Consider the following 27,441-nt stretch of genomic DNA (forward strand, 5'->3'; position numbering starts at 1 on the left):
CCCTCATTCTTCCTCTCTTTCGTGATTGTTGTGGCCATTCTAGTATCTTTGCAATTTGCAAGTAAATTCTAGAACTAGTTCATCAGTTTCTACAAAAGTATGTGCTGGGATTTTTTTTTTTTAACTTTTCATTTTGAAATTACTTCAAATGTACAGAAAAGTTCCACGAAGAGTAATACGTGGTCCCAGATCTCTTTCCCCAGGCTTATCCCTTCTCATTTGATTTATCACTTGCCCGTGCATGTTTGTAAGTGTTACTTTTCCTGGGCCAGTTGAGAAGTGGTTGCATTCATCACACCCTTTTCCCCTTAATACTTCTGTGCGTATTCCCTAAGATCAACCGTATTTCCTTACAGAACAGCAGCTTCAAATTCAGGGTGTATGTCAGATTGCCATCACTCTCCAGTTGCCTTCATGGCCTCAGTGATTCTGTGGAGACCCCCTCCCTGGGACAGAATGCCTTCCATATTGCTTTAGTGAGGAACAGTTCCTCAGCCTTTCACAACATCGAAATGTTTGACACGTGCAAGGCGGTTATTGTACAGAACGTCCCTGGATTGGGATTTGGCTGATGTTTATGATGTTATGACTATGATGTTAGATTCTGGCCATGCATTTTTTTACTGAAAAGCGGATCAAGTGATGTTTCCTTTTCAGGGTCTTGTATCCGGAGGTACATGATGTCAGTCTGCCCCTTACTGGTGCTGTTAATTGTGCCCACTTGGTTCTTTTCTTTTTTTCAAAAAATTTCTCATGATAGAGTTATTTTTCACTGCATAAGTGAAACTAATTTGGAAGAAAATCCTGCTAGGAATTCGATGGGTGGGATTGCACGTTGGGAGACTGGACTCCTTAAAGCCATTGAATGGTCCACCCTGTGAATATGGTAGATGTTTCTATTTCTGTCCCTTTTCTTTCTCTCTACAGTGTTTTGAAGTTTTAAGTATGGAGGTCTTGTATGTATCTTACTGGGTTTTCTCCTAAGTATCTCACCATTTTGAAGTGTATGATCCAATGGTGTTAAGTACATTCACACTCTTATGTGGCTGGCTGTCCTCACCATCCATTTTCAGAACTTTTTCACCTTTCCAAACTGAAACTCTGTATCCATTAAACAATGACACCCCATTCTCCCTTCCCCCTAATTCTTAGCAACCACAATTCTACTTTCTGTCTCTATGAATCTGACTACTCTCTTGTGTGCTTTTAACATGATTGTAAATGACATTTTAAAAAACTTTCATTTGCTAATTGTTAAGTATAGGAAAACGATTGTATTGACTTAGTCCTATGGTTTTACTAAATCTGTACTAGTTTTAGTAGTTTAAAATTTTTTTTAATGTTTACTTACCTTTGAGAGATAGAGTACGGGTGGCGGAGAGGTAGAGAGAGAGAGGGAGACACAGAATCTGAAGCAGGCTCCAGGCTCTGAGCTGTCAGCACAGAGCCCGATGCGGGGCTCAAACCCACGAACTGTGAGATCGTGACCTGAGCCAAAGTCGGGTGCTTAACCCACTGAGCCACCGAGGCGCCCCTGTTTTTAGTAGTTTAAAAATATATTCCTCACAGGGGCACCTGGGTGGCTCAGTCGGTTGGGCGTCTCACTTCGGCTCAGGTCATGATCTCTCAATTCATGGGTTCGAGCCCCGCATCGGGCTCTGTGCTGACAGCTCAGAGCCTGGAGCCTGCTTCGGATTCTGTGTCTCCCTCTCTCTCTCTGCCCCTTCCCCGCTTGTGCGCGCTCTCTCTCTCTCTCTCTCTCTCTCTCTCAAAAATGAATAAACGTTATAAAAATTTAAAAAATATATATATATGTATACATATTACTTAGCATCTCCTATGTAAATTACGATATCAGCTGTGAGTGAAAGAAGTTTTATTTCTTTCTAATCTGTAAGTCATTTATCCAAATACCATTTACGTGTCTGTTTATCAGTGGATGGATGGATTGATTATCTCCTGTTCATAATGGTTAAGATTTCCACAGCAATTTGGATAGAATTGGTAAGAACAGACAGGTTTGTCTTTTTTGATGTCTGTGGGGAAAGTGTTCTGTATTTCACCATTAAGTAGCATATTCACTGTAGGCTTCCGATAGATGCCCTTTTTATTAAATTAAGAAAGCGACTGTTGAGACTTTGGGTAATGAATGAGGGTTGACTTTGTCAACTGCCCTTTCCCTATCAACCGAGATTATTACATGGTTTCCCTCTTTGTCTGTGTGCTTTTGGTGACTGGTTTTTAAGTGTTGAAATAACCTTGTATTCTTGGTTAGCGGAGTTCGTTCATTACCCAAGTCTCTGTTATCAAAAAGAAAATAAGTAAAATATAAAAAATAAAAAACTTGGCTGGGTCCAATTTGCTTTGGTATTGTGAAGCATGGTGCCCATTTGGTCAAGGGCATTTTGGTCTATAATGTCCTTGGGCATCCTTGTCAGGCATTAGTATCATTTTACCTTGTAAAGTAAATTAGGAAGTATCTTCCTCCTTTATGTTCTGTACGAGTTTGTGTAAAATTGCTGTTTCTCTCTTAAATGTTTAACAGAAGTCCCCAGTTTCTATTGTTTGGGGCTGGGGTTTTAATCGTGGGGAGGTTTTTCAATTATAATTTCAAATTTCCTTAAGACATTTGGGTCTATTCTGAGTTTTTGTTTCCATTTCCATTAATTTTAGTGTATTGTGTTTTTCAAGGAGTTTGCCATATTTTTCTAAGTTTTTGGATCTGTGTTCACATATTTGTTCATAATATTTCTTATTATCTTTTAACATCTGTAGAGTCTTTAGTGATGCCCCCTTTTGCAATCATGATATCGGTAATGTGTGTTTTTCTCTTTTTCTTGATCAATTTTTCTAGGTATAAGCAATTCTGTTACTTTGTTTGGAGAACCAACTTTTGGCTTTATTGATTTTCCTATTGTTTCTTTTCTATTTTATGAATTTCTGCTCTCATCGTTAGTATTTTCTAGTTACTTCAGGCTTAACTTGGTATTCTTTTTCCAACTTGTTAAGATACAAAAGCTTGTCTAAGCATTTAAAGCTATAAATTTCTCTTTAATTATTGTTTTAGCTGCATTTCACAATTTTTAGTAGCCTGTTTTCATTTTTCATATTTTATATTTTCATATTTCATTTAAAATCCCATTTAATTTTCCTGGGTTCATGGGTGGCTCAGTCATTAAGCATCCCAACTCTTGATGTTGGCTCAGGTCAAGGTTTCATGAACCATGAGATCGAGCCCTGCATCTGCACAGAGCCTGGATGGGATTCTGTCTCTCTCTCTCTCTGCCCCTCCCCCTCTCGTTCTCTCTCTAAATAAATAAATAAATAAATAAACTTTAAAAATAAAATAAAATACCATTTAATTTTTCTTGTATTTTATTTTTTGAGCCCAAAGATTATTTAGAAATGGGCTCTTCAATTTTAAAATATTTGCAGAGTTTCTAAATAGCTTCTTGTTACTGATTTCTAATTTAACTCAACGTGATCTGAGATTTGTGGCTCCAGTTCTATTAACTTTATTGTGATTGATTTTACGGCAAGAATATGGTCGGTCTGCGTGAATGTGTCGTGCGCACCGAAGCACCCATGCTGTCTCATTGAGTATATCGTTCTCCAAATGTCCATTAGGTCAAAGGGGGTGGCCAGCGTTTCCACCGTTGTTCCTTCACTGATTTTTTTGTCTATTTTGATTAACTACTGACAGACAGGTGTTAACATTTCAACTATAATTGTGCATTTTTCTGTTCTGTTCTCTAGTCCTGTCAATTCTTGTTTATGTTTTGTTGTGTTGTTTTAGATGTTTATTTTGAGAGCGAGAGCGAGTGGGAGACAGAGAGAGAGAGAGAGAAAGAAAAAGCGTGATTGGGGGAGGTGCAGAGAGAGAGAATCCCCAGCAGGCTCCACAGTGTTAGCAAAGGGCCCCACGTGGGACTCGATCTTATGAACCGTGAGATCATGACCTGAGCCGAAATCAAGAGTCAGACGCTTGACCGACTGAGCCCCCCAGGCATCCCTTGCTCATATATTTTGAAGCTCTGAAATTAGATGTATTCATATTTACATCTTTTTGGTTAACAGACCCTTCTGTTTGAAAGATGTTTCTGCTGAGTGTGGAATTGCAGGTTCACGATTTATTTTCTGTGCTGGTGCGTGGAAGCTGTCTTCCTCTTTTGTGTTGTTTCTGATGAGGGGCCAGCCATTATTTGTCGTGTTGCTCTGCCTCTATTTATCTTAGGTTTTGCGCAGGTTGACTGTGATGTGAGCAGGTGTGATTTTCTCGGTGTTATCCCGCTCACTCTTCCCTGACATTGCTTAGTCTGTTACTGTTTTTTTAATCAACTCTGGAAAAATGTTGGGGATTATTTCTTCAAACCTTTTTCCTGACCCCTTGCATCTGTCTTCTCCTGGGGCTTGATGGCGCATCAGTTAGACCCATTGTATTTGCCCACAGCTCACTGAGGCTCTGGTTATTGTTTGTAAATCTTTTGGTCTGTCTCTGTTTCAGGTTGGAATTTTTTTTAAGTTTCTTTATTTATTCTGAGAGAAAGAGTGTGGGTAAGGGCAGAGAGGGAGGGAGAGAGAGAGAGAGAGAGAGAATCCCCAAGCAGGCTCTGAACTGTCAGCACTGAGCCCGATATGGGGCTCGAACTCACGAGCTGTGAGATCATGACCTGAGCCGCAGTCGGGCGCTCAACCGACTGAGCCACCCAGGCGCCCCAAGTGTCCGTGTCTTCTGAAACTACCTGTATCTTCATTACACTTTGTTCCATGCACTGTTTACCGCACTTAGAGCTCCTTAAAGCCCTGGTCTGCCAAGTCTAACATCTGGATCGTCCTTGGGTTTGTTTCTCTTGACCCTGGGTTATAAGCTTTCCTGTTTCTCCACGTGTTTGGTAATTTTTCTTTGTATACCAGACATTGTAGTTTGTACTCTAGATTTTGTTACGTTCCTCTGAAGAGTGTTTTGTTACGGCAGACTATTAGGTTGCTGCCGGGTCACCTGAAACTTAGGGAGTTTCAGGCTTTGTTAAAGCGACTTATCTCCATTTATTCTTTGTGCTTTTGCTCTTTCCTGCTCTCCCCCCGTTCCACTATGCCGGAGAGATAGCCTCCTCTGCTTCAGTCCATCAAACAGCCCATTTAATGCAGGCTGACCCTTTCATAATAAGAACAGCAATTAGGAAAACGGTGTTACCACAGTTTTAGCAAAAAACTGTTTGGGGGGGGGGACGTTACCTTCCTACATAATGTGTAACTACATTGGAATTTTGACACTGATTATCTTTCAATTTCAAGGGAGCCTACTTCCCTTTAAAGGTCATTAATTGAGGGTGCCTGGGTGACTCAATCAGTTAAGCATCCAACTCTCGATCTCAGTTCAGGTCTTGATTTCAGGGCTGTGAGTTCAAGCCCTGCAGCAGGCTCCACGCTGGGCATGCAGCTTACTGGGGTGGAGGGGGAAGACAAAGGTCATTCATTTCTTATATCCAGGAATTTTTCCATGTTTTTCTTCAGACTGACTTTTACGTGTGTACCATTGAGGGGAAGGCACCTGCCATCAGCCCATCATCTTCTCTGCCTTTTGCGGAAAACGCTTTCTGTCCTTCCTCTGTTTCTTCTCAATCGCCTACTCCTTCCCTTGCTTTTTGTTTTTTTAATCCAATATTGTAGTTACTCATGTCTCCCTTCCTTGACCATGAATCCTTCCCTTGCTTTTTGTTTTTTTAATCCAATATTGTAGTTACTCATGTCTCCCTTCCTTGACCATGAATCTGTTGGTGTGTAAGTCTCTTCTCCATCTGTGTCATTAGGCCTTAGATTAGTGCCTGGGACATTAGGAATGTAGGAGATCCCCCAAAATTGCATTTCCGTAACATTGAGGTTCTGCGATTTGGTACTCGGGTCTGTTTCACTTGCGTGGTTTAAGGGATTTTACAGATGACGGCGTCTGTCTCGGTGCTTCTCTTTGGTCTTTGAGTGGCCAGTTGTACACACTTTTCCAGCTCTGTCACTCTTCAGAGGTCCCCAACTCTGCTCCGTAAAGATAAGATATAACTGTGCTTGAAACTAGAAAGTAATTCCTGCTTGTTGTACCATAATTCAGAAACCCGAAGCATGTCATCTTCCAACCACTTCTGTTTGTGTTTTCGGACATTCTCTGCAGCTCAGGTTAGACGCCCCCTGAGCTGAGTTAGCAGTGGACGGGACACAGTGGCCTCGAGCCCCTTCTCAGCGTATCTTGCCCTCCCGCTGCTCCTTCTCTCATTCTGGGGGCACCTGACAGGGGCCAGGAGGAAGCCCACGGCAGAGGACCACGCTCTCTATGCCTTGACTCTTGAAGCGGAGGAAAGAAAGTGCTCGCTTTGTCGGGTCGCCCCCGGGGACCGGCTGCATCAAGTCCCCTACCCTGGGAGTAGGTGACGGTAAACAGAGCACACGCCTCTGAACGATTTTCCCGGCACAGTGGGCGAGCGCCCCGAACCGAGCTGCGGCGACTCGTAGCGCACATCCCGGGGCAGAGTTGACCTGCCCTTCGGTGCGTTTGGTGAGCGTGGGCATTGGCTTTAATTTCATCAGCACTTCACTCGGCTCACGGGGCTGGGGGTGGGGCGTGTGTGCTGGTGTGTATGGCCAGCACGCGTGCTGGGCCATTTAAACTATATTTGAGGAATCCTTGACCCGAAGAAATGATGGCTGAGCGAGCTTACGAGAAAGGGCATCCCGCTGTGGTTGGCATCACAGTCTCTTTGTTTAGATTATTTATGCCTCCAGCTTCCTTTCTTTGAGAGAAAAAGAGCTTCTGCAGGTGCCGAGGGGGGGAGAGAGCCAGAGGCGGCTGAAGAGAGGGTGTACCGCCGGGTCCTTTGTCTCCACTGTTAGGAGCGTCCAGAGTTTACATCTGGGAGGGAGCTAAGATAGGGCTTTTTAAGTCCTTTTGGCAGAGTTGGACAACACAGAATTTCAATGGGCGGTGGTCTGCATCAGCGTAGGGTGAGATGACGAGGCTTAGGGGCAGGTTACAGATTTGCCGGGAAACTGACGTAATTACAGGCCTAAGGCGTTTGCTAGAAGCTTGCCCTGGGAGCCCCAGGCCCCTGTCCTTTGCTCCCCAGCAGGTGGGCAGTCCTCATGTATCTGCTGTGGGAGCTTCCACTGTCTCCTGGGAGCATCCTCAGGGCCCCTTGAAAAGCGTCTGGGTCCTCAGAATGCCTGATCCCGTGGGCTGAAGGCAGGACTGACAGGTTCCGCAGGAAAGAATGTGACACAGACTCCAGCGGTGGCAGGGGGTGGGGGCGTGCGCGTGGTGGGCATGTGCAGGCTGTTCCCCTTGGGCCCCGGGGCAGGAGTCAGACTGGGGGACCCAGCGGGAGGGCCGTGCCTTTGCCCAGCACCCCTGCCTGTCCCCCATGTTCCTACGTGTGGTCTGTGCCACCTGCAGCACCCACACATCCACGGTCTCCCCGTTAGTTGCATCTTGCGTTAATGTGGTGCATTTGTTACGATCGATGGGCCAGTTTCAATACATGATGATCGACTCAAGTCCGTAGTATTCGTTAGCATTCACTCCTGGTGATGGACATTCTGCAAACTTGGACAGATGTTCAGTTGACTCTCGAACAACACGGAGATGGGGACACTGACCCCCCGCATGGTTGAAAGTCAGTGTATAACTTCTGACCCCCCCACCAGAACCTGACTACTAATAGCCCGCTGTTGACTGGAAGCCTTACTGATAACGTAAATGGTCAATGACCACACAGTTTGTATGTCGTATGTATTGTATACTGAACTCTTACCATAAAGTAAGCTACAGAAAAGAAAATGTTACCAAGAAAATCCTAAGGGAGGGGCACCTGTGTGGCTCAGTCTGTTGAGCATCGACTCTTCATTTCAGCTCGGGTCATGATCTCAGGGTTCGTGGGTTCGAGCCCCGAGTCGGGCTCTGTGCTGACAGCATGGAGTCTGCTTGGGATTCTCCCTCTCTCTCTGCCCCTCTCCCTCTCACATTCTCTCTTTCAAAATAAATACACTTTGAAAACATCACAGGGGAGAGAAAATACATTTTCAGCACTTTGTTTCTGGCACTGAATAACATTCCTCTGTCTGGATGGACCACAATTTATTTGTCCATTCACCTACTGAAGGACAGCTCAGTTACTTCTGAGTTTTTGGCAGTTATAAATACAACTGCAATCAACATTTGTGGGCAGATTTTCGTGTGGTCCTTTTCAGTCCATTTGGGTAAATACTGGGGAACGAGATGGCTAGATCACAAGGTATGGATTTTCAAGGGAAAAAAAAACCATCTTGAAGGATACCCGAGATCTTCTGGTGTGGTCACAGACTGTGTCTTTCTCAGAGACGACTACCACGAGGACGGATTCTGCCAGCCTTACCGGGGGATCGCCTGTGCGCGCTTCATCGGGAACCGGACCATTTATGTGGACTCCCTCCAGATGCAGGGAGAGATTGAAAATCGAATCACAGGTAGGAGCCCGACATCTTTGCGGTGAGACAGTGAGCACCTGCTTGTGTTTGCCAGTTACTCGCTCGGACAGTCAGTCCCTGTTCTGTGTTCTTGGCGATGGAAAGGCGGAGACCTTTATTAGAAGCATTTGGAGTCGCCATTGTGGTTTGATCCAGAATGTCCCCATTGGTGTGCTCACAGTACCAAGGGCAGATTGCTTAGAATATACGTCTGATTCGTCGAATCGGGCCAACCAGATGGGTCCCAAGTCTTGCCTTGTTCTGTCCTCACTGCGTCGTCAGGGCCTCCTGTCCCCGGGCTGGCCACACTGCAGGCGGGCCGGTGCCCACGGCGTTCCATCACTTGACTTCTTTGTTCCGCCTTTCCTGACTTTTGCACCGTCTCGGACTTGTGCTTGGTTACTAGGGCCACAACTGCGCTGTTCGGGAGAGAGGTTTGCAGGTTGGCGGTGGTGTGTGGTGGTGGCGGTGGTGCTGCACCATCAGACCGAATCAGCCTTCGGGTTTTCAGGTGCCTCTTCGCAGCACGAACAGCGTAGCCGATCATTTGGCATGAAGCGGCCGGCTCTCTGTCTCTTTGGGAGTTAGCATTTCTGGTGGGCGGTTAGCCCTCAACGCACTGACCTTTACATGTTGATGTGAAGGTCATCTTGGGGGAAATCCTCTGAGAAGTAAGAAAATGAATTAGACCAAAGCCCCGCAAAGCCCTGTTCCTCCTGTCTCTGCTCTCCCCCCAGGCACACGCTGGAGCCACCGGCCAGCCTCTGAGGCCGGGCTCCCCGGGAGACGTGGTGGGGTTGGCAGAGGGCCTGGCAAAGAAAGCTGTGCCCTGGTAAGGGGCAAGAGCAAGGGTCCTAGGTGTATGCTCCTGGGGGTGTCATTGACACGCCCTTCTAAATTCGGGTGCGCCGTGGCCTTGCCTTTCACCCCAGCCTGGAGGGGCTGAGGTCATCATGGTCACGCATAGACCTGCCTGGCCCATGGTGACTGAGCCCTCTGAGGACAGGGCCAGGTGTCCAGGGAGAAGTGGAAAGGGCAGTGGGGGGCCCAGCAGGAGAACGTTTTGAAAACATTGGTATCTCTCCTTGGAAAAGCTTTTCATGCCATTGGCAGCAGAACTTCTCAAACCTTTTCGGGGACCACAGACAGCGAGCTGTGTTCTTTACATTAGGACTTGGTGTATGCGTGCATGTATCTCACAGACGGGAAACGGGTTGCAGGAAGCAAAATGCACCCTTATCAAAAGCGGTGGTTTTTCTCTTCGGTTTTATTTCATTAAGGGAGAAGAGCGGGTTACCGCCTTATCGTGAACCCTGCATGCTGACGTCCTCTCGGGCGTTCTAACCCTCTTTTAGAATGCTAGCCACAGACTCTAGAATTTTACATCCCACTAATTGGCAAGCCCTGATTCCAGGCACAAGACTGCCCCTCAGTGATTTCTTTAGGAATTGTCTGAAGCGTTAAACAACTCACATACCTAAGCAGACTGATTTTACAGCCGTCGTTGGGGCAAAGGGCCAAATGAGGATCTCCAGATTTGTGGATTGAAGTGGAAGTTGCTCTAGACGGACCGGCTTGGGGTTTAGAGACTGGCTGTGGGGATGTTCTGTTCGGAGAGCGTGCTTGTCCCAGGACTCTGGAAGCTTCCAAGGAGTCTTCAGAGTGATGTGGGGAGCGGGGGAAGGTGAGGACATGAGTTGTTGAATCTTCTGGGTGATCGGAAGTCAGCCCTCATGTGATATGTTCTGAGGGAGAGAGGGAAGAGGAGATCCCCTTACAGGGTCAGCTGTGACACCCTATTGGTTGATCGCCCCACAAGAAATGCCGGGTTTGGCTTTCTTAGACCGTCTTTCTCTGCCTGGCGGTCAAGGTGTACATCACGACCGCCCTCCTGATGGTCACCAGCTCTGCCATGAGGGGACAGAACTGGGTTCACACCTGGTCCTTGAGCTGTCTCCGAGAGACCCTGCACCCAAACCCGGTCCTCAATTTTAATATAGACCGGAAGGGACCAGGCAGGACCATGAATACACCCCATGTGCTCATACAGGCTCTGTGCAGCCATCCATTCCACAGTGTTTGGCCTCAACAAATCACTTGGCAGATAAAGACACAGGACCAGAAAGGGACTGAGTGACCCACTGACCTATAGTAAATAACAGGGCAGGGGGCTCCCACACCAGCTCACGTATTCCTGGGGCTGCTGCGGGTGCCGCGCGGGTCCCCCCCGGGATAACGGGTGCCCGCAGCGCCACCTGCTGGTCACACTAGGCACCGCACCACAAGTCCTGGGTAGAGCTGGGGCGTCCCAGGGATTGAATCCCAACCTGTCCCATTTTCTCCCCATCTCTGCAAGGTGTGCCAGCAAAGGGACCTCTTTTTCTTCAGCTTCCTCGGATCAAATTTACAAGCAGGTCTTCGCAGGTCAAAGGGGATGGGCCTCCTGGCAGTGGGCATGTGGCTGATGCCTTCCTTTGGGCCCCGATGGCCGAGGGGGGCGAGTAAGGGCTCACCCTGCAGCTCCCACCCCATATCCTCTCCCCACATCAGGGGTCAGGTTCATTCCCGGCACACTCCGTCCTGTGTGCTACCTCTAAACAGCAAACGAGCCCATCCTGGCTCCGGACCCCCTGCCTCTACCTGCCTCTCTGCTCTCTTTGTCACAAAGCCTCCCCGCCTTTCCCACGTTGAGCACCTTCCAGCTGTTTCCTGGCTCTCCCTCGCGCCTCTGCCTCCGCCACTGTCTTCTTACTCCTCCTCCTGCGGTGCATTTCACAGGGCTGGCCGCCTGTCCATCTGTCCGGCACAGCCTTCATTCTCTGGGGTGCCCTCTCACCTCCCAGGCTGCGGCGTCGGCCTGCAGGCCCACAGGGCGGGGATGCCGGAAGACAGTGGCTCCCTCCTGGGTCCCTGTGCTTTTTTCCAATCTCTGCCTCTAGAAGTCACTGCTCTACCCACACAAGTCACAGGAGGGCCCTAGCAAGTGGCTTTTGGATCGGAAATCCGGATCTTCCTATGATGGAAAAAGCATCCAGCTGGATGAGACCCTTGTTTTCCTTGTTCCCCTTTGGATTGTGTTAAGTGAGGCGTGGGGACCAGGGCCTTTCTGTGTCTGGTGCCGATCGGGGCGGCTCTCGCGCGGCCCCGGGGCCTGCTCGTGTGAGCGCCTTTCCGGGTGTGCGCAGGACAGCGTGGAGGGTTGGGAGGGGCCCGGTGCGGGGAAGGAGAGAGGGGGCCGAGGGCCGCGGGCAGGCGGGGAACACCTGGCTAGAGCAGGGGCCAGGCGCGCCAGGTGGGGCGGGGTTCGGGGGCCCCCACGGCTAACGCCAGTCTCCCCGCCCTCGCAGCGGCCTTCACCATGATCGGCACGTCCACGCACCTGTCGGACCAGTGCTCGCAGTTCGCCATCCCCTCCTTCTGCCACTTCGTGTTCCCGCTGTGCGACGCGCGCTCCCGGGCGCCCAAGCCCCGCGAGCTGTGCCGGGACGAGTGCGAGGTGCTGGAGAGCGACCTGTGCCGCCAGGAATACACCATCGCGCGCTCCAACCCTCTCATCCTCATGCGGCTGCAGCTGCCCAAGTGCGAGGCGCTGCCCCTGCCCGAGAGCCCGGACGCCGCCAACTGCATGCGCATCGGCATCCCTGCGGAGAGGCTGGGCCGCTGTGAGTCCGGCGGGCGTGGGGCGGGGCGGGGTGTCTGTTAGAGCCCCGGGGTCCCCACCGGCCCGGCGCAGTCACCGGGAGTCCTTCCGCCGCAGGCTGACAGCACCAGGGAGGCAGACTTGCCCTGAGATCTCCAAGTGAGCGCCTCAGCCCTGACCAGGTCAGGTGCGCTGCCCCTTGAAGGGGGCGGGGACCCAGGGAAGAGACCACCTTCTCCCCCCCCCCCCCCCAAGGCTTGGGACTGGATTCACTTCTTTGGCGAGGCTGGGGGGGGGGGGGTCCCAGAGCCGGGCGGAGCTCCTGACCAAGGGCAGTTCAGAGCCTGGTCCCTGGGCTCACCGCTCACGCCCCGATCCTGGCTGTAGGGCTTCCTCAGGTGTGACCTTGGACAGTTTAAATACCGGTTTCTTCCCCTTGCTCCGGGATAAGAACCACTAACCTCCGAAGGTGGGAGGCAGATCAAGTGAGTTCATCCTTAGAAAGTGCTTAGAACAGTGCCCGTGCCCTGCAAGCTCTGTATTTCAACGCCCACGCCCCAGGTCTGGCTCAGAGAGCTCTCTGGGTCTCCTCCTGGGCTGCAGAGATGCACGTGATGTCCTCGCTGGGCAGCAAAGAGGGTCTCCGAGGCTGTGGGCCTGGGGGTTTACCGCCCCCCAACCCCACCCCGTTCACTTCTGCTTTGCCTCTGCTGCAAGTGAACATGAGGTTGGGGTTGACGTCCTCATTCTGGAACGGAGGCTCCTGGTGGGTCCCAGAGGTGGTTTCAGGATCGTGGTATAACGCCGGGTGGGTTTTCTTCCCCACCTGTGTGTCCCTGATATACCCCCAATTTTTAAAACAAATTTTTGAATGGTTAGTTTTGACAGAGAGAGACAGAGAGGGTGGGCAGGGGAGGGGCAGAGAGAGAGGGAGACCCAGAATCCGAAGCAGGCTCCAGGCTCCCAGCTGTCAGCACAGAGCCCGACGCGGGGCTCGAACCCACAAACCGGGAGATCATGACCTGAGCCGAAGTCGGACGCTCAACTGACTGAGCCACCCAGGCGCCCCAGATGCACCCCCAGTTTAACTCGTGGGCTCAGGGCTTTATGAAGTCACGACTTTTAGTGGCACTTTTCTGGGAAGCTATGTACGTACAGTCTTTTGGTCTGGAAATTTCCAGTGTGGGAGACGTGGGCGCGGTGGTTTCGTTGCTTCCGTTTGTGGGGTAGTTGAAGAAGGGTGCTGTCTGTCCCCCCCCGGGGGTGGGCCGCTGCCCGTTGCCCTCGGGCCTCCTAACGCCTCCTCCCTCGCAGACCATCAGTGCTACAACGGTTCCGGCACGGATTACCGGGGGACCGCCACCACCACCAAGTCCGGGCACCAGTGCCAGCCGTGGGCCCTGCAGCTCCCGCACAGCCACCACCTGAGCAGCACGGACTTCCCCGAGCTCGGAGGGGGCCACGCATACTGCCGGAACCCCGGGGGGCAGATGGAGGGCCCCTGGTGCTTCACGCAGAATAAAAACGTACGCATGGAACTGTGTGACGTACCCCCTTGTAGTATGTATTCTCTCTCTCTCTTTTTTTTTAACGTGTTGACTGTTGTGTGTGACCTCGTGGTGACGTGGGGCCAGGAGGCTGGTGGGGCTGCCGCCGCCCCCACATCACCACCGTGATTGTCGGTTTTAAGTAAAGCCTTTGGCGGTTAGGGAAGTAATACCTGGTCATTCTAGGACGTTTTAAGTCAGAGACAGGTCTGAGGAGGCGTGGGCTGGTCACCCCTAATTGCACCGCTCCGTGGACTGCTGTTTACGTTTTGGGGGCCCTCTGTCACCTGTGTGTGGTGCTGGGATGCTCGGTTAGGCCCCTCGTCTCTCCACGAGCATCGTCACGGAACGTGTGCCAGTACGATAAAACCTTGATTTGCAAGCGTAAATCGTCCCGGAAGCATGCTTGTGACCCAAAGCGAATTTCAGGAAGCCTTGGCTCGGGGCTGATCATGTGACGTCCGGCGACTCGTATCGCCAGACCTCACTCATCGATCAAGTTCAAATTTATTAGAAATGTTTGCTCGTCTTGCAGAACACTCGCAGAACAAGTTACTCCCAATCCAAGGTTTTGCTGTATTGATAGGGTGCTTCCTGGCGTCTGTCGCTAGGGGCGCAACACCGCCTGGCCCCCCCCCCCCCTTGCCTCCCGCTGCACCAGCTTTTGTAGGTGGGCTCGGCAGAGTTGGGAAGAACAGGACTTCAGTCTTGTAACCAGTTTCCCTGCAATTTCTCTGTTACATTATGAACAGGAAGAGAGTGTGACTAAGGGCTGCAGACGGTACAAAGTACAAACGTTATTTCTCTGTTGCAACCATTTACGTACGTGTTGCCGGCTCCCATCCGCCCGGATACCCCGAGAGAAGAGCCTTCTGAGTCTTATATTTTGGACCCTGGAGGCAGTGGGTTGGTGGAACGTTACTGACAAGACATGGATGAGGAGAGATGAACAGTGAAGCAAAACCCGGCTCACTGTGCCCCTGTTGGCCCCGGGCCGGGCACGTCTCCACCTGCAGTCACCGGGAGTGAAAACTAGCATCCCTCACCTTCTGGAAGTATAATTGGGCAGTTCCAAATTTGCCACTCTTTGCTCGGCACAGATCTTTCTTTTTCGTTTCTTTCATTTTCTTTCCTTTCGTTTCCTTTCCTTTCCCTTTCTTTCTTTCTTTCTTTCTTTCTCTCGAGAGAATGAGAGCAGGGGAGGGGCAGAGGGAGAAGAGGGAGAATCTCAAGCAGAACTCGACGAGGGGCTCAATCTCTGTGAGATCATGACTCGAGCTGAAATCAGGAGCCAGCTACGGGGCTGACTGAGCCACTCAGGCACCTCTCACCACACACCTTAACACTGGCCTTCAAGAATGTGGGATCGCTGCAGGAATAAACTTTCAGAATGAAAATGCCAGTAGTTAGAGTGTCGTAAAGCTACTTCGTGGGATGCTACAGTGGTCTAAAACAATTTCCTGCAAGGGAGGATGTCCATGGTGTCCTGTTGAGGGAAAGAGGGAAGTTGTAGGGCAAGAGCTGTGTTAGTTCTTTGCTCTTCCTCCCCGCAACTCCCCTCTCTGCAATCCCTCCCTCTTTCCCCTTCTCTGTCTCTTTCTTCATAGAGGAAAGGGTTGTGTGGGGGGGGGTGTGTGTGAGCACACATAGGCACCTACATTTTTTGGGTGAAGCTTTGGAACGCTGCACACCAAACTTTTAGCGGTGATTTCCCACGGCCTGCAGAAATGTTAAAATGTGAGACGTTTTGGGGCGCCTGGGTGGCGCAGTCGGTTAAGCGTCCGACTTCAGCCAGGTCACGATCTCGCGGTCCGTGAGTTCGAGCCCCGCGTCGGGCTCTGGGCTGATGGCTCGGAGCCTGGAGCCTGTTTCCGATTCTGTGTCTCCCTCTCTCTCTGCCCCTCCCCCGTTCATGCTCTGTCTCTCTCTGTCCCAAAAATAAATAAACGTTGAAAAAAAAAATTAAAAAAAAAATGTGAGACGTTTTTACAACGAGCAGTGATTACTTTTGTAGTTAAAAATAAACCAAAACCTAAAAATCTGTACACGTCGTTTGATTTGGCAATTCTAAGAATACCTCACGTCGCAAAAATACCTGCACTCAAGAGGGCAGAAATGCTAAGGATATTGATTGCAGTGTCACTTTTAGTAGCTAAATAAGAAACAGGCCGCTTGTTTACCAGTAGGGGGTTGGATGGTGATCGAACCACATCCGTACCGTGGACTTGTGTGCGGCCATTGAAGAATGCGTAGGGCTGTCTGTTTCCCATGAAGCCTTGTCTGAGATGTGTTATTCTGCCACCAAACCAGGAACAGGAAAATATGGGTGATATGATTTCTATTTGACGAGAATTCTACTGATAATTCTATTTTTAAAAAACACGTCAAATTGTTGCTTCTGTGTGCCGAAATAGCTGAATATCGTTTATTTCAGGGTCACCTTAAAATACACATAGAGAATCAATCAGGTGAACACCAACCTGTTGACAGTGGGATAGCCTTTGGTGAATGTGCTGTTAGGAACACCCACTTTCCCGTAATACCAGAGTCCTTAATAAGCATGTTATCCGTTGGTGATTTTGAAAAGATGGATGGTCGCACAGGTGTTTGGACTGAGCTCACATCACTGACCTTGGCCTGAGGGGCATGTGGAATCTCCCCCAGCCCTCCTGATGACAAATGACCATGACCCGGAATCTCCACTGCCCCTGAGGCTTCTAGAACATCTGCCTCGAGGGTGGGGCCAGGAGAGTTTTGATTTTATGTGTGTGTGGGGGGGGTGGGGGGCATGGGACGGACGGGAGGGAGAGACAGACCCTGGTCTGGGACAGTGCCTCAGCCCAGCTTGCCCCCTGTGCGTCTCCGTAAGTCCTGTAGAGGGAGACAGAGTGTTGCTTCTCATTACGGAGAAAGGTAAATCCTCACGGAGGCCTCCCACATCCCACCATGCTTTCTTCAAGAATGCTCGAGCCCCAGTTGCATACTGTATAGGGTCAAACTCACTGGCTGCCTGTGCCCTTCAAATCAAATGCATTTGTCATTATTATCTTAAAAGAAAGTGTGTCCGTTATACAGAAAATGTGGAAAATCCTCAAATGTTGCAGACAAGGGTCACTGCTCATCCCAGTACCTTGGTCATTACTCCTGTAAGACCCTTTGAGTTCACTTGTCTTCTGTGCTGGCTGGGCATTCCCATTTGATTCCTTGGTGGCAGTTTGGGATCGTGTCTCATAAACGTATCCACTTGTGTTTGGCTCTTATGGCGGAGTCGGGGGCGGGGGGGCTGGTGGAGAACGTCGGGTGGGAAGGGGGATATTTCTTAAAAACTCGTGACCCTTGCTGTTCACAGGCCCCCAGGACAGCAGCAGGATGGGAATTCTGTACATCCTGGTTCCCAGCATCGCGATTCCCCTGGTCATCGCGTGCCTTTTCTTCCTGGTCTGCATGTGTCGGAGTAAACAGAAAGCCTCTGCGTCCACACCACAGCGGCGGCAGCTGATGGCCTCTCCCAGCCAGGACGTGGAGATGCCTCTCATCAACCAGCATAAGCAGGTCTCCCGCCCCTCCAGGCGTAGCCTCTACCTGGAGATCGCTGGGCTTCTCGATTTGCTCGAAACTCAACACGTAGCTATTCTGTTCTATTCCAATCTAGTCTGGTCTGGTCTAGTCTAGTCTATTCTTACTCTGCTGTATCCTATTTTATTCTACTCTGTTCTATTTTTACTTTATTTTGACTTTTAGTTTGTTTTGTTTTATTTTTATTTTACTTTATTTTATTTTTATTCTCTTTTGTTTTATTTTTCTTTTTCCTTTCTTTTCTTTTTACTTTCCTTTCTCTTTACTTGTTAATTTTCATTTTGCTTTCTTTTTCCTTTATTTTGTTTTATTTTGTTATTTTATTTTTTATATTTTAAGAGCGCAAGAGCACAAGCTGGGGAGAGGGGCAGAGGGAGAGGGAATCTCAAGCAGGCTCCACACTCAGCATAGAGCCCAATGCGGGACTCGATCCCACAACCTTGGGATCATGCTCTGTGCCAAAACCCGGGGGGGGGGGGGTCTGACACCCAGCCAACTGAGCCACCCGGGCACCCTGACATGTAACTATTTTAAACCACCCTTGATTTTGCTGTATGTTCTCTAAGACATATCAGGACCTTCGTGAGCTTAGGAAGTAAGCTGTAGGCGTGTTTGGGATCGCCCGCCCCACCGTCTACGGCTCCCCCCTCCGCCTAAACCTGCGCGCTAACGAGGGAGCCCGAGGGAGCCATCCTGGTCCTGAACTTGCAGGGCTTCCGCGCTCCCCACAGGAGAACAAAAGGAAAAGGGTTTGGATCGGCCCACGACCCGAGGGCCAGGCTGGCTCTTCCAAGGGGCTGGGGTGTGTTTTCTGGTCCGTGTGGAGTTGGGTCGCAGCAGACTCCTAGTGGGGGTAGGACAGAGCGCTGCTGAAGGCTACCCCCCTCCCCGAGAGCTCCTAGGACAGCGAGAGCATCCCAAAATACAGCACACGAGAAAGTCATCACCCGCCTGCCTTACGTGAGGGGACGTTTCTGTTACTTGCAGGCATGGGGGGGGGAAGCTCATTCCCGTCTGGGCTCTGAAGGAGGTAGAGTGGACTCGTTCAGCTGTGTAGCCGGCAGTCACTGTGTGTTTGCTGGGGGGCTCTGGGGATGGACGGTGAGGAGACGCAGAACCTCGTTTGAGGGCGGGCACATTTCCAGAGCAGCAGGAAAGGCCCGGGTGGGGGCGCGGCTGGGAGAGTCCAGGGGTGCCCCCGGGACAGTGGAGCCCAGCTTGGCTCGGGGGGGCGGTGTGCGCTTGAGTGTGAACAGGTGCACGCGCACTGCGACGGCGTCCCCGGGGTATTTGGGGGGACGTCATCTGCAGGCTGCTTGGGAGCCGTTCAAGGTTTTCAGGCAGCCTCACGGCTTCAGAGCGTGTTGAAGAGCAGAGAGTGGTGGGCAGGGCCGGGGGGCTTTGCTGGGACTGCCCCCTAAGCCTTCCCCCCCCCACCCCCGTTCCCAGCTGCTCCGCTCGTCCCCCTCCTGTGTTTCACTGGGCCTCTTCTCTTCGGCAGGCCAAGCTCAAGGAGATCAGCCTGTCCTCGGTGAGGTTCATGGAGGAGCTCGGGGAGGACCGGTTCGGGAAGGTCTACAAAGGCCACCTGTTCGGCCCGACGCCGGGGGAGCAGAGCCAGGCCGTGGCCATCAAAACGCTGAAGGACAAAGCGGAGGGGCCGCTCCGGGAGGAGTTCCGGCACGAGGCCATGCTGCGGGCGCGGCTGCAGCACCCCAACATCGTGTGCCTGCTGGGCGTGGTGACCAAGGACCAGCCGCTCAGCATGGTGTTCAGCTACTGCTCGCACGGGGACCTCCACGAGTTCCTGGTCATGCGCTCGCCACACTCGGACGTGGGCAGCACCGACGACGACCGCACGGTGAAGTCCACCCTGGAGCCCCCCGACTTCGTGCACGTCGCGGCGCAGATCGCCTCGGGCATGGAGTACCTGTCCAGCCACCACGTGGTCCACAAGGACCTGGCCACCCGCAACGTGCTCGTGTACGACAAGCTGAGCGTGAAGATCTCGGACCTGGGGCTGTTCCGCGAAGTGTATTCGGCCGACTACTACAAGCTGATGGGGAGCGCGCTCCTGCCCGTTCGCTGGATGTCTCCCGAGGCCATCGTGTACGGCAAGTTCTCCGTGGACTCGGACATCTGGTCCTACGGCGTGGTCCTGTGGGAGGTCTTCAGCTACGGCCTGCAGCCCTACTGCGGGCACGCCAACCAGGACGTGGTGGAGATGATACGCAGCCGGCAGGTGCTGCCTTGCCCCGACGACTGCCCGGCCTGGGTGTACGCCCTGATGCTCGAGTGCTGGAACGAGTTCCCCAGCCGGCGGCCCCGCTTCAAGGACATCCACGGCCGGCTCCGGGCCTGGGGCAACCTGTCCGCCTACAACAGCTCGGCGCAGACCTCGGGGGCCAGCAATGCCACGCAGACCAGCTCCCTGAGCACCAGCCCGGTCAGCAACGTCAGCAACGCCCGCTACGGGGGGCCCAAGCCGAAGGCCCAGCCCTTCCCGCAGCCCCCGTTCATGCCCATGAAGGGCCAGATCAGGCCCATGGTGCCCCCTCCCCAGCTCTACATCCCCGTCAACGGGTACCAGCCCGTGCCAGCCTACGGGGCCTACCTGCCCAACTTCTACCCTGTCCAGATCCCGATGCAGATGGCCCCGCAGCAGGTGCCCGCCCAGGTGGTCCCCAAGCCTGGCTCCCACCACAGCGGCAGCGGCTCCACCAGCACGGGCTACGTCACCACCGCGCCCTCCAACACGTCCATGGCGGACAGGGCGGCCCTGCTCTCCGAGGCCACCGAGGACGCACAGAACACCCCGGAGGACGCGGCCCAGAGCCCTGTGCAGGAAGCCGAGGAGGAGGACGGCTCTGTCCCGGAGACCGAGCTGCTGGGGGACAATGACACTCTGCAGATGGGTGAGGCCGAGGGCCAGCTGGAAGCTTGAGGGGCACGGGGCCGCCGGGCACCCGGGGAGGCTTGGGCAACCCCCACCGGGCTGGTTTGCGGTGTCACCGTGCGAAATCTGTTCCTCCGTCGTCCTCTTGTGCACAGAGCTGCCGCGGTGGCCACTCGGGGTTGGAGGGTGTGGGTGCTGGTGGCACCCAGCCCGGCGGGGGCGGGGGCCCGGGAAAATGGGTGGCACCCACCTGCACGGCCTGCATTCCCTGAGGTCAGACCGACGGTGCTCTCTGCCCGTGCTCGGCGGGAACGTAGGTGGCATCTTCCCTCCACGTTGGCATATGGATCGAATGTGATGAAACTTTGGGAAAACAGGCCCCGGGGGGCGGCGAGGTGCGACCTCGGGCTTTGAGATTCCCGGCGGCTGGCCTGTGTGAGGACGGGGGAGGCCTGCCTTCTCCCCGCCGCCCCCCGCCAGGGTCGGTCTCCCCCTTCAGCCACCCAGGATCGGCGGGAACAGGACGCTGCCACCGACCAGCGTCCCACGAGCCCGGGGCTCCTGCAGTGGGAGTTCTGTGTGCCTTCAATGAAAATGTGCCTTAAAAAAGAGAAACCCACCGATGGGATTTTGTATCTTTGTGAAATGGTTTGAATTCTCCCGCATGTGTATCTTGCCCGCTTTTCTGGAAAGCGTTTCTTGGGTTTGGAAACGCGAGGAGCGACGTCGTACAGAGCACGGTGTTGTTCTTTCCTGTCTTGAGAATCATGTACGGGCCCGAAAACTGTAACTTATGTGGTTTCTGCACCATTTCCCTTGACGTATCGTGCGCTTTAGTAATTTAACCGTTCGCGCCACCCGCGCCGGAATGCCACCAGATCTTGCTCATGTGTTCGTTTGCTTGCGCTCCTGCCACGTGGAGGCAAGGTCCGCTCATGTCCGAGCTGGCGGGACAGCGCCACCCCCGCATCCCGGTGGCTCTCACTTGTAACTCCCATACCTGGCGTATCCAATAAAGCGAAACAGAACTTTTGGTCGGCTCTCTGCGGGTTGCGAGGACGTGGGGCAGTGGAGGTGCTGCGTGACCCCACAGCGATGCCCTGGGGCTGAGTGTTTGCCGTGGGGCGGGGGGGGGGGGCGGGGGGGTGGTCTCGTCCAGGAGCGGCAACTCCGTCCGCGTGTGGACTTACGTTGCCACGTGACAGATGCAAACCCATGCCGTCGCTCTTCTGCTAGGGTCTCTCGGAGGTGATTTCCTGGCCGATGACGTGAAGTTGGTCTGGGGTTTTAGCCTGTCTCCTCCTGAGGTCCCATGGCCCCTGAGAGCTGGGGACCTGCAGCCCGGCACTTCCCAGGGCCCTGGAGCAGGGCGGGGGTGGGGGCGAGGCGGTGAGTTGGGAATGGGCTGCCTGCACCACCGCCCAGGGCCGCCTGTGCCTCTGCTCGCTGGGCAGTTCAGCCCGAATGAACCGCCCCCCCCCTCCCGGAGGGGTTCCAGGGCTTCCGGTCGGGAGAGGGGCCACTGTAGCAGCACAGCTGCGGGGGGACCGGCAGGCAGCCTGGCCCCAGTGCCAGCCTGGGAGGAGGCCGTCGGAGCTGGTGGCAGTGGGCCCATGGCACTGGGGCCGGCGAGGCTCAGCGGGGAATTTGCATCACGTGTGCTGGAGAACCGCCCTCTCTGCTCCCCGGCGGGTCTGGATGAGACCAAGATGTTGCCTGTACAAGCGGCCGGAAGGGGGGCGAGCCACGGAGCCACAGACCGGACCACGTGATGGTGCAGCCCCTGAGGTCATCTTGAGCTTCAGGGCCGTCATGTGCAGCCCTCACCCTCTGCTTTGGCAGAATGCTGCTGACACACGAACTAGGATGTCGGAATGTGTATCCTGAAACCGGAGGGCCTCCCAGCTTGGCAGAGGAAGCGGCATGATTGGGCGGTTGGGACTGGGACACCTCCCCCCCCCCCGGCCCCCCCCCCCCCCCCGCCCCCGCCGGAGCCCCCTGCTCCTGGCGAGTGTGGTCTGAGGTGTGGAGGAAAAGAACTCAGGATCGGATAGGGCTGCTTCCCGTTTCCATTGACCTGATGGTTTAACCGTTGGGTTGACACCTGAGAGTGGGAAATGGGGAGTGTCACCTGGCCGCGGGCACAGGCGGGCAGCAGCTGCCGCTTCGGCTCCCCAGCCCTCGGTGCCCAGCCGGGGACAGCGGCCCAGGCCGCCGACGCCTTGGAGCCCCCAGCAGAGGCTCCGCAGAAAAGTTGGCAGGGCTTTTTTTGTGGAGCGGGAGAGGCTTTGAATTGGGGGATTTTGCTTGCTGGGTAAACACAGCATCTTTTGTTACGGCTCTAACTGTAAAGCCTCTGACGTCCTCAGGAAGGTGACTGAGTTTCTGGAGTCCGCTGGACAACAGGTACTTGGCGGGGAGGTTCTGGAACCACTGACGTTAGAGCCAAGTTGCAGGATTCAGATAAACGTCCCGCGCACCGTGCGCGGGCCGCACGCCCGTCCCTGTCCATCCCGCGGCGGGAGACGGCCGCAGCTGCTGAGTAACTCGTGTACGTGTGATTGGTTTCGTCAAGCCGTGCAAAGCCCCAAATAGCTTTTTCAGTTCTTCTGTTTTTTGACGAGCGGTCTTTGTTGGAACAGCGTGTCAGAGCGATGGTTGATTTTTCTGTACTAATTTTAGAGGGTTGGACCAAACGCCACCGTATATGGTAGCCCCCCCTCTGAATCAAGAACACCTCTTGCTTCTCTCAACACGGAAACATTTTTTAAATAGGCTCCCTTGACATTCGGTTCCTCCTCGGAAATTCGGCGTCGGTACCTACGTGGGGGGACTTGGTGCTTTTACACCTTTGTTTGAAACGGATCTTACACAGATGTCAGTTCTGTGTGGGATTCTTACAGGAACATTTAAACCGTTTTTTGGGGGGTGGGGGGAGGTTTGAGGTTAACTTTTAAGAGGTTAACTTTTCAGAGTAAATGGAGCTCGGGGTACTGTCTGGAAACCTCGCCACCATGAGCCAAGGTGACCTACGGAAGGTCTGTCCCCCTCCCACCACGCCCCCGCCTCCCTCCTCACCAGTCCCCAAAGTACTAGAGACTAAGTACTTCCTGCCACGATACTTGGTGAGCACGCAGCCATCGGCTCTTGAAATAGGAGTGAGGTTTTATTTAGGTGGGGAAGCCTGGGTTTAGCCTCCCTGGCACTGGCCCGCGAGGACGTGAGCCCCGGGGTCAGGTGTTGAAACCAGAATAGCGCTGTCATAATTCTGTATTTCTGTTTCACTTAAGTACTGCATAGTGAATTCGCTCCTGCAGGTCAGAGACACGGCCCATCCCGTCCGCCCCGTGTCCCTCCAGGTAAACTCCCGTCGTTGGCTTGTTAAGGGTCCACCCAGTTTTTAGTACATGCGTGAGGAAACATACCTGTATGTTCTCATCTGTAGCGCTTTATTTTAATTTTTTTTTCAACGTTTTTTATTTATTTTTGGGACAGAGAGAGACAGAGCATGAACGGGGGAGGGGCAGAGAGAGAGGGAGACACAGAATCGGAAACAGGCTCCAGGCTCTGAGCCATCAGCCCAGAGCCCGACGCGGGGCTCGAACTCACGGGCCGCGAGATCGTGACCTGGCTGAAGTCAGACGCTTAACCGACTGCGCCACCCAGGCACCCCTGTAGCGCTTTATTTTAATGCGTACGTGGTCCCCTTCCCTACAGATTGTTTCTTGCCTTGCTTTTTTTCATGGTGACCCTGTATCTTGGGGCTCTGTGCCCTCCGGTGAGTAGGGAGCTAGTCTGCTGGAGGAATTTCTCGCAGTGCCCCTCAGTGATGTCTCAGTGCCAGTCCCGAGCCCCCGGGCCTGGAACGCTGTTCGCCTGCAGGCGTAGGTGGGGATACAGCTGAGCAGCACTGAGGAGCCTTGGCTTGGTGCTCATCCATGTTTTTAAAAGGACCGGACGGGACGGGGGTCCTGGGTGGCTCAGCAGGTTAGGCATCCGAGTCTTTATTTTAGCTCAGGTCATGATTGTGGGTTTGAGCCCCGCATCGGGGGGTGGAGCCTGCCTAAGGTCCTCTGTTTCTCTCCCCCTCTCCCTCTACCGCTCCCCTGCTGCCCACTCTCTCTCTCTCTCTCTCTCTCTCTCGAAAAAAGAGCAAGTTAGCATTTTTAACTCCCTAGTATTGCTTTTTCTGGAATTTGTCCTGTTCACTTTTTCCCACTCTGCAGTGCTGAGGCCTTAGTGTGAAATGTTGCCCAGAGGCAGAGAAACAGATTGATAAACCATCCCTTGTGTGTTGGAAGGCCTTAGGGGCATGTGCAGCTACCCGGGGAGACACAGGACCAAGTGAGAAAACTCCAGAAGGCAGCTGTGTGGATACCCGCCAGCCCAGGATGGGTACTACCGCCCCTGCACCCCGGCTCTAGGTAGTAAAGTGCAGGTGTCATTCGCTATCACATCCACCAGGGGGCTGAGTTCAGGTGAGTGGTGTTACCTGCTTCCAGATCTTTCTTAGTGGAGGGGAGGCGGGGTGCAGGCAGGTTAAAGGGAACTGGGGGGAGGAAAGGCAGCCTGGTCCCTCCCTGTGCTGCTGCCCCAACTCGTGCCAGTTCCGCGTTGAAGCTTCTCCTTTTTCTCGGAAGGAGGGATGTATGTACAGGTAGGGCAGAGTCCGGCCGGAGGAGGTCTTCGTTTGACATGGGCACGTAACAAGGCCTGACTCTGCAATGCCTGATTCCGTTTCTTTTTGCTTAAAGATGAATTGTAGACATGCCCAGAAGAGCCCTCTTCATTCCTTACTAGAAAGTGTCTCCTCACTACGGTGTCTTTAATGGAAACCTGCACCAAAGCCACCTCTCTGGGGGAACGCCAGTCTAAACCGATCCCAAGAACGTGCAACCATGGGGCGCCTGGGTGGCTCAGTCGGTCGAGTGTCTGACTCTTGATTTCGGCTCAGGTCGTGATCCATCCAGGGTCGTGGGATTGAACCCCACCTTAGGCTCTGCACTGATCACTGAGCATGGAGCCTGCTCAAGATTCTCTCTCTCTCTCTCTCTCTCTCTCTGTCTCTCTCTCTGCCCCTCTCCCCCACTCACACTTTCTGTCTCTCCAAAAAATTTTTTTTTTCTTCAATTAAAAAAAATCCATGCCACCGTAGAATTTTAAGAAGATTCGCCGTGACTTTGAGATGCACAAATTAGGCTTTGAGAGCCCGGAAAGAGAGTGAAGAAACTAACGTGCAAGTTGCCTGAAAGGTGGTTTTTAGTGTTCAGGACCCTTCCTCCTGCTACTGGTGTCCACACAGCTTTCCCCGTGGGTAGAACAAGGGTGTACTTCGGCCACGGCACTAAATCTGACGTGACTGGGTGTCTGCATGACTGTTGCAGGTGAGGAATGGCCCAGCCTTCCCACTTGTAGATACGACACTTCCACGTCTGGCTTTTACCTCGTTTCCAGGCTCTGAGGTACCGTATCTCTGCACTGCTCACCCCGGGAGACCCACAGCGTTTTGTAACAGGGAGTTCCTTCTGGGCTCCGGAGGAGGCGTTTCTTTTCCCTCAGGTCGAGGTCTCCAGGACCTTTCAGACTCCACTGGCCTGACCATCACTCTTTTCTTAACAGCTTAACTGTGCTGTAATTGACTCCCGTAAAATTCACCCATTCCGGGTGTACAGTTCGGTGACGTTCAGTAAATGTGCTAAGCGTGTGGGCTTCACCCGAATCTAACTTCGGAACATTTCTATCCCCTCGCAAAGGTCCTTCCTGCACGTCAGCCCTGGGCTCTCTGGTTTTTGTCTCCACGGATTCGCCTTTGCCGGACATTTAGACGGAATTAGACAGTACGTGGCATTTCGCTTCTGGCTTCTTTTCACCGAACGGTGTTCTTGCGGTCCACCCGTGTTGCGGGGCGTGTCAGAAGTTCGCTTTATAGCTGCGTAGGATTCCATCGTACGGATAGGCCACGTTGGTTTAGCCATTCATCTGTCGGTGGGTGTTTACATTTCTCCAGCTTCTGGGTATTATGAATAGTGCTGCTGTGAACCTATGTGGACATAGGTTTTCCCTTCTCTCAGGTAGACTCTTAAGGGTGGAATTGCTGGGTCATATCAAATCAGCGATCTTTCTAAGAAATTTCCCAAACTGTTCTCAGAAGCAGTGGCACCGTTTTGCTTTCCCGCCAGCAATGATAGAGGACTCCAGCTTCTTTCTTTTTTTTTTTTTTAATTTTTTAAATCTTTATTTATCTTTGAGATAGAGATAGCGTGGGAGGTGGGGGCAGAGAGAGAGGGAGACCCAGAACCCGAAACAGGCTCCAGCCTCTGAGCGGTCAGCACAGAGCCCGACGCGGGGCTCGAACTCACCGACCGCGAGATCACGGCCTGAGCCGAAGTCGGGCGCTCAACCGACGGAGCTACCCAGGCGCCCCAACAAATGCTTCTTGAGTGTGTCCAGCTGGCTGGATTCCGTGATGAACAAGACAGGGAGCGTTCCCACTTTCTCAAGGGGAAGGTTATTGCGCAAGAAATACTGTGAAAACAGGCTGTTTCCCCCCACCCCCACCCCCACCCCCACCCCCGCCGGGGTAGCACAATTGCCATTCAGTGATGCCTTGGGCAGAAGCCAGCTGTGGCCACCGATGAGGGTCCCTCAGGTGTAATTAGATCAGGTCCCTGCGTCTGCCAGCGACTGTCATGAGCACACTGGCGACTTGGTGCCCACTGTTTTCAGGGCTTGTGAGGACTATAGATTCCTGGGGTCTTTCTGTGGACGATCCGCTTTCGTCTAGAGACCCCAGCGTTTCCTGGATCTCAGAAGACATTGGCAGGGCCCTGGAGCCCTGCAGGTGCCCCCCCCCCCCGCCTCCAGACCTGCCTGTGAACGTGGTGGGGAAACCACATGTTTATTTTCACTAACCTCTGAGTGAAATGTAGCATTTCCTCTTATCATAAACGTAGGGAAAACCCAAAGAGGTGTTCATCGCTCTCAGGGCTGGCTGCTGGTGGAAATCGCTTATTCTTCTGAACCCCTGTGGTTGTGACAGATGCCCCCGCGTTTGGTTTCGATCCTCAGTCCTCCAAGATCATACCCCTGATCAGACCTGCTGCAAAATCTTGTTCCTGAGTGAATACAGGAGCACACATACCACATCCTAACTTTGCTTTTAAAAATACTGCATAGGGGCGCCTGGGGGGCTCAGCCGGTTAAGCGTCCGACTTTGGCTCGGGTCATGATCTCACAGTTTGTGGGTTTGAGCCCTGCATCAGGCTCTGTGCTGACGGCTCGAGCCCCGTGTCGGG

General features: G+C 52.9%; 1 protein-coding gene across 2 annotated transcripts in view; it reads left to right on the plus strand.

The window, feature by feature from the left end:
• ROR2 (receptor tyrosine kinase like orphan receptor 2) overlaps positions 1–21,179 on the plus strand; it is a 189,003-nt gene extending 167,824 nt beyond the window's left edge. Inside the window, exons 5-9 of one of the 2 annotated variants that reach the window (XR_005782882.1) lie at positions 8,360–8,487; positions 11,835–12,149; positions 13,442–13,653; positions 17,024–17,226; positions 18,752–18,863. Coding sequence is in view for 1 of the 2 variants with exons in the window: in XM_040449514.1 (XP_040305448.1) it covers positions 8,360–8,487; positions 11,835–12,149; positions 13,442–13,687; positions 17,024–17,226; positions 18,752–20,194 (2,335 nt within the window). In the remaining variant the exon portion in view is untranslated. Of the gene's footprint in view, positions 1–8,359; positions 8,488–11,834; positions 12,150–13,441; positions 13,688–17,023; positions 17,227–18,751 lie in introns of both variants that reach the window. The other variant, XM_040449514.1, reaches the window with a different exon arrangement.
• The last annotated feature ends 6,262 nt before the right edge of the window (positions 21,180–27,441 follow it).

Source organism: Herpailurus yagouaroundi, unplaced genomic scaffold (genome assembly GCF_014898765.1).
Source record: "Herpailurus yagouaroundi ecotype Mexico unplaced genomic scaffold, PumYag 199, whole genome shotgun sequence".
Classification (NCBI taxonomy): Eukaryota; Metazoa; Chordata; class Mammalia; order Carnivora; family Felidae; genus Herpailurus; species Herpailurus yagouaroundi.